This window comes from Phacochoerus africanus, chromosome 2 (assembly GCF_016906955.1).
Source record: "Phacochoerus africanus isolate WHEZ1 chromosome 2, ROS_Pafr_v1, whole genome shotgun sequence".
NCBI lineage: Eukaryota > Metazoa > Chordata > Mammalia > Artiodactyla > Suidae > Phacochoerus > Phacochoerus africanus.
The window spans coordinates 192,482,781-192,493,996 of record NC_062545.1 but is presented as its reverse complement, the minus strand read 5'-3'; the positions used below and the strand labels follow the sequence as shown (position 1 = coordinate 192,493,996).

Here is an 11,216-nt window from a genome sequence, read left to right as displayed (position 1 = left end):
ACAGCACCTTCTCTGGGAGAACCCCAAGGAGAAAATATTTCCTATTCTTTATACTGGAAATCACTTAAATTCTTCTGAGCTAATGGTTCGTTTCCTCTCCTGGATACAGTGATTGATCCTTCCCTCCTGGGGCCAGTCACTAGAGAGCTCAAGAAGCAAGTCTGCAGACCACTCAGAGGATTTCATGGCTGGCACTTCAGGATCCAACTGCTCGCTCAGCTCCACCTTGTTTTACAAAATGTGTTACCTTTGCCTTCATTCTTTCGCTTTGAAGGTTTTTTTTTTTTTCTTTGTATGTTGCTCTACAGCATATTTTAAAGCTATCTCAATCTTCTTTTTTTTTTTTTTTTTGTCTTTTTAGGGCCACACCCAAGGCATATGGAGGTTCCCAGGCTAGGGGTCAAATTGGAGCTGTAGCCACTGGCCTACAGCACAGCCACAGCAACACAGGATCCAAGCCACATCTGCAACATACACCACAGCTCACTGCAATGCCAGATCCTTAATCCACTGAGAAAGGCCAGGGGTCAAACCTGCGAACTCATCTCTGCTAGTCAGATTCGTTTCTGCTGAGCCATGATGGGAACTCCTACCTCAATCCTTTTAAAAACAGTACTGTATATATGAAAGCAAATTCTTATTAAGAACATCTACCAACTGAAGCCACATACAAAGCAAGGAGATCAGAATTATAAGACCCTAGACCCAAAAAGGACCAAGTCAGGGAAATAAGCAAGTATGTTCCGGAAATAAAAATCTTCAGAAGAACATGACAGCCATCTTCAGAGTTCTTATAGGGCAAGGAGTAAGTTTACCCTGTATTCCTCCAGAGAAGGAACCTAGAATCCATTATAGTCATTCCCCCAAAGCTGTCGAATCTTAGAACTGGACAAGGAAAGGACTTCACAAATTGGTGAGTTCTTTGTCACAGGAAGTGTTGAAGTGGAGCCCAAATGCTCCCTGGTTTCAAAGTTACAGAGAAGTGGTGGACATCCTTTGAGTTCTCAGCAAGAACCACCCTCCTTTGGAAGAGTTTCTTCAATTTTCACTAAAAAGGTGGACATAGGCTGCCATGTATCTGCCATGGGAACATTCCCACCCCTGCCACAACAGACTGGACCAGTGCTGGACCCATGACGCAAGCTGGAACCTCTCTTGAACTAAAGAATAAAATAGGAGTTCCCGTCGTGGCGCAGTGGTTAACGAATCTGACTAGGAACCATAAGGTTTCGGGATCAATCCCTGCCCTTGCTCAGTGGGTTAATGATCCGGCGTCGCCGTGAGCTGTGGTGTAGGTCACAGACGTGGCTCAGATCCCACGTTGCTGTGGCTCTGGCATAGGCTGGCAGCTACAGCTCCGATTAGACCCCTAGTCTGGGAACCTCCATATGCCACGGAAGCGGTCCAAGAAATGGCAAAAAGACAAAAATAATCATAATAATAATAATAAAATAGCCAGAGTCTGGTAAAACTGAAATATGATCCAGCACTGAGGACCATGTCAGAACTGAGACAACCTGAAGCAGGCAAGGTCCAAGATCTGGAGAAGCAAATGAAGCGCCAGGCTGGAGAAGGTGGCCTGTGGAGGTGCAGGGAGAATCAGGGGCAAGAAAGCGTGCAGAGAGAGGGGAGAAGCCTGGTGACTTGCTGCTCCTCAGAGAGCCAGGTCTACATCCCTCAGTTCCTTGCTTCTGTGACATTCCTCATCTCTGAACAACAGCACCCTGTTACTGAAGCTGTTCTTTGCATGGCAGGGAATCCCCAGATGGATTATGAGGCTGGGGAAGGTTAGTGGCCCGGAAGCTGGGTGATCATCACATTGCTCTGAGTAAGCTTCCTGGGTGCCAGCCTCTAGAGACTGATTTAGTGGCAAGAATCAGACTCTGAGAAAGGTCTATCTTTAAACACGATCCCTCCCCCCACCAACCCGCCAATGATCTTGCTGCTACTTGGCCGGTTTGGGAACCACTGGATAAAGTATCATCTAGGGTCTTGGTCCCTTTAAGATGCCCAAAGTTTGGTTTGGAAGTTGACACAATGCAACTATCCTTCATACAGAAAGAAACCTAAAATTTTCAACACAGTCACTTCAGAGAGAACGGTCAGGGGCCCCTGCAATCCTCCCAGGGTAATACAATCTCCAGATTGAATATTAACAAGTCCTATTGATCAGCGCACATGACAAGTACATGTTCCCAGGTTCCAGGCCAAGGTGTTTAAACACTTGAATCAGTGACCTAGAGAATGGAATTAAAAGTATGTTTACTCAGCGTATTAATGCTATCAAACAAGAAAGAGCATCTAAGCACATTGTTCTTGGGCACTTTGGTTTTCCTAAGATGCCAGCCCTCTCTCCTCAGATTAGGAATGTTAGAACACAGGGCTTTGCCCTCACATGGCCACGGACATCTCCTTGATTCAACTGCACAATCTGGTAACTTTTTGAACACTTTTAAATATGGAACTATCACCCCGGTACATAGCGAGGAATTTCCAAGTCTCAGATAGATATTTTCACTGTGTGAAAAGGAAAGCCAGTATGTGTGTGATGCCCCTCAGTGGGGCCATCCCCTGAGTTTCACTCCTGCAGGGGTGGGGGATGACAGGGGAGGGGGGCCTCTAGCCTCAACAGAGACTAATTCCTTAGACACCATTCTGCAGGTGTTCCCCTCCCTCTTCCTGTCCGCACCACATGTTCTGCTCACTTTTCACACTGGATAGCCCAATTCAGTTTTGATTTAATTTTTTTTTTTTTTGGCTGCACCCACAGCATGCATTAGTTCCTGGGCCAGGGCCAGGGATCAAATCTGCACCACAGCCTTAGCCAGAGCCAGAGCAGTGACAACACCAGATCCTTAACCCACTAAGCCACCAGGGAACTCCTAGCTCTTTCCTGTTTCTAGTTACAAAGCTCTCCCTTCCCCTTTATCTCAATTCTGTCACTAAACTTGTCCTGATATCTGGGGTCTTTCTCCTACCAACTCATCAAGCTCAACTCCTATAAACAAACTCTACACACACAGTTCAAGTCCAGTCCCACCCCTGCTGGTGTGCCCAGTCTTTTAATCTGTCCACCCCTTACCAAATGCCTACACCTCTGAGACCTACTGTCAACTCTCTGTTCCACTGTGCGTTTTATACTGCTCCCTGCTCAACTCACCCAATTCTGCTCACAATTGACCTCTGCTGTTTTTCAGTAAGTTAATGGCCAAAAAAAATCAACACACTGCAGCCAGGAGTGGAAAGAATTTCTGTCTCTTTTCTGCTTCCAGTACATACAGGACTCCACTGCATACAGGACCCCACTGAAGTTTCTCTGCATCTTCCACTAGGGGGTATCACTCCATAATTTTTCGAAACAGGAAGTCTGCTGAATACAGTTCTTAATGAAAAATTAAGTCCAGGCACAGTAGACTTTTTTTCAAACTTTTCTGAACACATGCTGTAATTTTATGAAGCAATTTAATTTGATTCCTTTTAAATAAAAGCTGCCCCATGGGCAGAGTAATAGGCAATAATCCTGAGCAGTATAAACTTATATAAGGGAACGCCAATTAAAAACCCTTGGCTCTATTATGGTAAGATAAATAGTCATGAAGTAAATGCAAAAACTGAGTACAGCCAGACAAGTGAAGTTATTTTTGCTTTAACAAGAGAAATAGATATGCTGAACAAAAGTTGGCTTCAAAACAAAATTTTGTTAAACAAAAATAAGGCAACTCAGATGTTCTGGGATTTGGCATAAATGGAACAAAATTCTCTTATCTTTGGGCTACAGAAGATCTGCAACCCTAAAAATTCGTTCAAGTCTTTTGGGTTCTTTTAAGAGGACGTATGCTCAGATATTACACTGTGGTGACTGAAAATGCAGGACACTGGAATTTAGTGTCCCATAGACTCTCGAATCCTCCACTTACCTCTATAAGAACTTGACCAGCTTCCATTTCCTTAGCCTCAGTCTTGGTTCTGCATCAGTTCAATGGGCATAATAAAAGTACCTACCACCTAGGTTTGTGGTATGAATTAAATGAGATACTGCATATAAAGTGCCTACAGAATGAGTGGCCCACAGTAGGTCCTCAAAAAACATTAACCATTTACTCAATGAGTCAGTGCAAGGAAAACTTCTTAGGATGGATTAGGATGGATGACTAGGAACAGATATCTTTGCATTAAAAGAGATGTTTACTATCATTTAGGCAAATACATTCATATAGGTAAGCTATCAGGGACCAGAAAGGTTAAGTAATTTGACAAAGGTCACACAGCTATTCCTTGATGAACTTTAGAGCAGAACCTGGATTTCTTTAATGTCAGGGCGACTTTCTTTCCCCTATCCTATACTGCTTCTCCTAGTATTTGATAGTTTATTAGCACAGACTAAATATATTCTGTGGCTCACAATTGATTTTGTTGGCAAATTTTGGTGACTATAGCCAAGTATACACTGTTGTGGCAATGTCAAAAACTCTACCAGTATGTGTCTTTAACATGTTTGACTTTAAGCCCCTTTCCTACTTTTAGAAATTTATCCTAAGGAAATAATATAACATGAAAGATTATATGCAAAAAGATATCTACTACCATATTCTTTGGAAAACTGAAAAACTGGAAATAATCTATATGCCCAACAATAGGAGAGGAGTTAAATATGACAGACTCATGAAATTTGGAACCGTTTAAAAAATTATGAAGACCACCAAGAAACAGAAAATATTTTATTCTTCATTTCATTCCATTAAAAAGGTAATTTAACAGATGACAATAACTACATTTTTAAAAATTATAACTAATTAAAAGTAAATAACTATATGGATGACATCCAGAAAATAAAATGGAAAAATAAAGCAATTTTAGGAGTATTGAGATTGGTTACGCCTTTTTCCTTCACTTTTTGAGTTCTTTTCATAAGAAACAGATGCACTAAAGAATTGTCCAGAGTGAACTCATGTCTTTCTTCTTTTTTAATGGCTGCACCCATGGCATATGGAAGTTTTGCAGCTAGGGACTGAATCCAAGCTGCAGCTGCAACCTGTACCACACCCGCGGCAACACTGGACCCTTGAACCACTAAACCAGGCAGAGGACTGGAGCCACTGTGGCCGGATTCTTTTTTTTTTTTTTTTTTTTCCCCCACTGTACGGCAAGGGGGTCAGGTTATCCTTACATGTATACATTACAATTACATTTTTCCCCCAGCCTTTCTTATGTTGCAACATGAGCCGGATTCTTAACCCACTGCACCACAGCAGGAACTCCAGAATGAGGTCACTTTTTTATTGGGACTGGGAAGAGTTTACATGATCCACGTGTCTTTTCATGCATCATGATAACATGTAACCAAGTGAAAGACAAGAGGTCAGGGCCCTCCTTTTACACTGAACTCTGAGGGACAAAGCCATGCACACCAGATCCCTGACGTCTCAGAACTTACAAGCTGGAGGAGAAAATATGACATATCCATGGATCTCGGCACCGCACCACCTGCTAAATCCTTAACATCCCATCTCATACCAGGGATTTTCCCCTCCCAGCTTTCATGCCACCTACTCATTAACATCATTAGGGCTGCCAGTCAGCTGGTCCCTATGCTTTCTTTTGATTCCCAGCTCTATTTCATTTTCTTTGCTACTCTGCTTAAATATTAAGGCCTATCAGTTTAGCCACCCTGTCCACAAAAACTAATATCTTAAACCTTCGTTTCTAATTCACCTGTGCTTAAAGCTCCCCTGCGCTGAGTGTGTTCTATCACTTGCCTTCTCCCAGCCTGGGATGCGGGACTCCCTGAGACAAAGCTACCCAGCATCCTTTCTCATCGTCCCTCTTCCACTCCTCAAAGTCCTCCCTAGTCTCATGCTTTCCCTCCCCACCCCCCATGCCTCTTACTGCACAGAAAGAAATTCTCCCCTAGAGCTGAGCCCAAAGCACTGTTGCACTCTGCATCCATCCTTACTCCCTGCCTCCCGTTTCAGAGCTGAGCTGACCCTGCACCTGCTCTGCAGACCTAGCGCCTCCTGCCTGCCCCTGCTCATTGCATGCCTTTCTCTTCAACCTTGCCTGAACTCCTATTTCCCTCACAATAAACCTTTGCTGCCATCTATAAAGAAGCTATTCCCTTAGGATACATACTCTTCTAAGTGAGAACCACTTGCCTTTCTCCTCCTCCCTCCCCGATTCTTCCAAAGTAGTTGTCCTACTTTGGCTGTCCCATGTCCTCTTTCCCTTGCCTGAGACAGCCTGACTCCTCCCACACCACCACCCAAATCGTTTCCACAGGAGTTGGATCCGATGGTGGCTTTTCATTTCTTCTCTCACTCGAAACCTCAGCTGTGCTTCACCCTGTTGATTAGCCCCTGTCCTGAAACAGTTTCTTCTTTTAGCTTCTGGGGCACCCTGGTGTTAACTTAGTTATGGGAATGAATAAACTATGAATAAAATGAATAAATAAAATAAAAAATAATATGGGAATTCCCGTCATGGCACCGCGGAAACCAATCTGACTCGGAACAATGAGGTTGCAGTTTCAATCCCTAGCCTTGCTCAGTGGGTTAGCGATCCGGCCTTGCCATGAGCTGTGGTGTAAGTGACAGACATGGCTCGGATCTGGCATTGCTGTGGCTGTGGAGTAGGCCAATGGCTACAGCTCCAATTGGACCTCTAGCCTGGGAACCTCCATATGCTGTGGGTGCGGCACTAAGAAGACAAAAATAATAATAATATTCATTTTGAAAATGAAAGTAAAAATATAAATAAAATGAATAAAAGGAAAATAATTAATGAAATATGGGGTGCCTCAGGGGAAAGCTATCAAGGCTCTCAACTCTACAGGAGGACTCACACCTCAGGGCAGTGGTTAGACTTAAAATTCCACTAGATTAAGTTTGGGGAACTGAATTCCTTCCTAGAGACTGGTTTTGTGGACTCTGTGTCAAGCCAACTGATGACTCGATGATATAGGGGTGGGTGGAAGCCACCAAAATGATACAGAGAACTATTTATTCATTTATCTTACTGGAAAATGGGTGTAGTACAGACTGGATCACACTGTAGGAACCTGTTGACAATACTGGACATTTCCTCCCTTGGGGTATGATTAGAAGTAAGGGAAGTGGAAATCAAGTCATCAAGTCTCCCTCATATTCACTAACAGCCAAAGCTTCCAACTCATATGCATTCTATTCAACAAGATGGAATGAATTTTCCATTGTTAAAATGATGCTACTTTTAACTTTTAGTATCATTCTTATAAAGCACCATTTGGTACTTGAGTATATATTGTCTGTTGGCTATTTTGATTCTTTTTTACTCCTAAGTAATATGTCCCTTGTTAGACTGCAAATGTTTTGAGGTCAAGGGTCTTTTTCAGCCTAATTTTCTTGTCTTCTACATTGCTTAGCATAGGGCTAATACTTGAAAGATGCTAAAAACAAAATAAAACCAAAAAAAAATTAAAAAATAAAACCAAAATCCTGTTGCTCAATTTAGCAAGAATTTTGACTTTCCAAATTTCAGTGGATTTTGAATGACTCCTGAATGTAATGTATTATTCTAAGTGCAGAGTGTAACTCAGAAAATATTCAAGCTATTTGAATATCAGAAAAATTCAAGCATTCTCTGAGCTCAAAGAGACTCAGGAACACCTCAATACATAAGGAGGATTTAGAACAAAGCTGAAATAGCCAGATAATCCCTTGTGTATACTTTACCAACCTAAATATAAAAGCCAGAATCCCAAGAAATGTTCAGAGTTAATTTGGGTTTTCTTTCCAATAAGTCCTATAAATCCTTGAAGGTCATCTCCTTTGGCCAAACAGCCCCAGCATCCTTGCCTGTGGATAGCAGCTGGGTCTTTTGGGACCTTGGATGGGACCTTTTTCCAGTCAGGCAAATAATCTGAAAAGGAAAAAAAAAAAAAAAATCACACGTAGTCCAGGGCATTTTTCTCCTTGTATGGTTTCTCCACTAACTTGAGAGATATTTAAAGGCTCTGAACATCTTGCTTTCATTGATTCTCTTTTTGGAGTCATATTATTTTCAGAGAAGTTTCCACTTTTCTCAGTTATCCCACCTAATTGGGGCACCTGGCCAGAAAAATCATTTTCCCTTAAAAAAAAAAATGCTAGAATTTGAACGCAGGCTTTCAATTCGAAACAGATTTACCAGAGTGCAATCCCAGAGCATTACAATTTGTGGCTAAAGTTGACTGAAAGAGGGTCCATAAGTTAACCCACAAAGAAGAGAGGGCCTAAAGACGTTTTCATTTCCTTTGAGATAAAAGAGGATTAATTACCTGAAATCTTCAAGTCTCCAGAACTCACGGTGGAACTTTGCGATGGGGGCTGCAGCTTCTACGATTTCAGGCAAGACTGGCCCGGGCACTCCAGTCACTCAGAAGGCGGAAGGGAAAGAAGTACCTGAACAGGGTATAAGCCGCTCAGTCGCAGCCTAGGGCCGCCACTCACCTTGGGGAGGAGGAGCTGGCGTCCAGAGCCACCCTGGCGGGGAGGAAAAGCAGCCCTGGGCTGCCAGGTGAGGTAAGGAACTCCCCGCCAGCTCACCTCCGTAGAGGCGGGGCGCGGTTCCCGATCACTCATAGGGGCGGAGCCGTCTGAGCACCTGCGCCAAGGCGGAACTGAGGGGTCCGGTCACTGCACGGAGGACCTAGCACCAAGCCTCACCTGTGCGGGGGCCGGAGGCGGGGCCAGAACTCACCTGAGCAGGCGGCGACTTGCCCCGGGGGTAACCCCGGGCTCGCCTAGCGCGGAGGGGGAGAAGCCCCCGGGCGGCTCCATCCGTACGCCCCCGCGTCGGTCCGCGCGGCAGCCATGACCTGGAGCGCCACGGCTCGGGGCGCGCACCAGCCGGACAACACCGCGTTCACGCAGCAGCGCCTCCCCGCCTGGCAGCCGCTGCTGTCAGCCAGCATCGCGTTGCCGCTCTTCTTCTGCGCGGGCCTGGCCTTCATCGGCCTGGGCCTGGGCCTCTACTACTCTTCCAATGGCATCAAGGAGCTCGAGTACGACTATACCGGCGACTCGGGCCTCAGCAACTGCTCGGTGTGCGCCGCGGCCGGGCAGGGCCGCGCGCCGCCGCCCCGCTGCTCATGCGCCTGGTACTTCTCTCTGCCCGAGCTCTTCCAGGGCCCCGTGTACCTCTACTACGAGCTGACCAACTTCTACCAGAACAACCGGCGCTACGGCGTGTCCCGCGACGACGCACAGCTGAGTGGGCTGCCGAGCGCCCTGCGGCACCCGGTCAACGAGTGCGCCCCCTACCAACTCAGCGCGGCCGGCCTGCCCATCGCGCCCTGCGGCGCCATCGCCAACAGCCTCTTCAACGACTCCTTCTCGCTGTGGTACCAGCGCCAGCCCGGCGGGCCCTACGTCGAGGTGCCGCTCGACCGCACGGGCATCGCCTGGTGGACCGACTACCACGTCAAGTTCCGCAACCCGCCGCTGGTGAACGGCAGTCTGGCGCTAGCCTTCCGGGGCACCGCGCCCCCGCCCAACTGGCACCGGCCGGTCTACGAGCTCAGCCCCGACCCCAACAACACCGGCTTCATCAACCAGGACTTCGTGGTGTGGATGCGCACTGCCGCTCTGCCCACGTTCCGCAAGCTGTACGCGCGCATCCGCCAGGGCAACTACTCCGCCGGGCTGCCACGGGGCGCCTACCGCGTCAACATCACCTACAACTACCCGGTGCGCGCCTTCGGCGGCCACAAGCTCATCATCTTCAGCAGCATCTCGTGGATGGGCGGCAAGAACCCCTTCCTGGGCATCGCCTACCTGGTGGTTGGCTCCCTCTGCATCCTCACGGGCTTTGTCATGCTGGTCGTCTACATTCGCTACCAGGACCAGAACGACGAGGACGAGGAGGACGAGTAACTCCTGCTTTCAAAGTACCCTTTCTGAAAGCTTCTTGCTTCAGCTCTCTTGCAGGCTTCTTTTGGGTTTCTATCTTTTTGACTCTCACCCAATTCCAGCCTCGCTTCACTTGGCCTCCTGTTGTGGATGAGGAGACCAGAGAGAGAGGAATTACATCCAATCCGGGGCCTCCAGACTTTTCTGGGGTGTTTGAACTGGTAGAGTGAGACATCCCGGCCGCTTCTCCCCATCTCCTTCACCATTTACTGAGTTGACATGTTAGGTTCTTGGAGAGCAGAAGGGACAGTTGGGACTGCTCTTATTCAGCGCCCATCTAATGAAGAGCTAGACCTAGACGTTAGAGAACTCATTTGAGATGCAGCAGCAACTTGGTTCCTGGCTCTGACTCTAGAGCTTTAACCACTTCTATACAGTGGTTTTCTTTCCCTTTTTTTTGGGGGGGGGGGGTAGAAAATGAAACCCACAAATAACCAGCAAAGGCATGGAGGGGTAGGGAGAACACACTCGTTTAAAGCGTAGATGGATTAGGGGGCCCCAGAAATTCTGACAACAAGGCTGTGGGGAGATCCTCGAAGCTGCAGTTTAAACCAGCCCATCTGGAGATTCCCCTGTGTTCCCTCAAACTTGGGAATTGGGGCTCTGAACCAGGGAGTAGAGAGGATACTGCCTGTTTCCCTATTTGCGCATTTGTGGGAGGCTGGGTCCGAAGTAGTCACTCAGTCCGGTTTTTCAGGCAACTGGTCATTTGTTCCCAGGAGCAGTGACTAGCACAATGTTGCTGGTTTGGTCTAGCTCTCCTCGTTGAACATAGGAAGCTCTCTATAATGTGCAGAATGAGTGAAAACAAATAGTTGGCATACAGTTTTGCAGAACAGGGGTCTGTACCAATTCGTTTGATATTTGTGAGAAATTTGTTTTTTTTTTTTTTATTTTATTTTTTTGGCCAGGGACTGTGTAGAAACTTGAAAATGCCAGGTCAGCTTGTACAGCTCAAAGGGGATATTTTAACCTTAGAATCAGGTAGCTGGAAGGGACCTTCTAGGGAAAGTAATTTCCCTAAAGCCAGGTCATGTCTCTTGACTGCTGACTTGGTTCTCTTTGTCATCTAAGTGATTTTTTATGCTTAGAGAGAAAGGGCTACATTCATACCTTTTCCCTTGGGTCTAAGAAAAAAAGTTTTTAATCTACGTTCTCAAATGAAGGGTGTTTATTTCTAGTACTATGCTCAAATGAATGCTAAGGAATATAGTCTCATGTAAATTAGAATCTTAAGAATTACTTAACCTTTTAATCTCTGAGTACTCTAAAATCATTCTAATATATATACAA

The 11,216-nt window shown here is 46.0% G+C and overlaps 1 protein-coding gene across 1 annotated transcript; it reads left to right on the top strand.

Annotated features, from left to right (window-relative positions):
* Nucleotides 1-8,495: 8,495 nt before the first annotated feature.
* Nucleotides 8,496-10,094, top strand: TMEM30B (transmembrane protein 30B). The gene has a single exon (XM_047767475.1). It carries the CDS (start codon nt 8,826-8,828, stop codon nt 9,885-9,887), a length of 1,062 nt encoding a protein of 353 aa, XP_047623431.1. The 5' UTR covers nt 8,496-8,825; the 3' UTR covers nt 9,888-10,094.
* The last annotated feature ends 1,122 nt before the right edge of the window (nt 10,095-11,216 follow it).

Excerpts from the sequence above, each read along its gene's own strand:
- TMEM30B (XM_047767475.1), top strand. The coding sequence starts at position 8,826 with ATGACCTGGAGCGCCACGGCTCGGGGCGCGCACCAGCCGGACAACACC.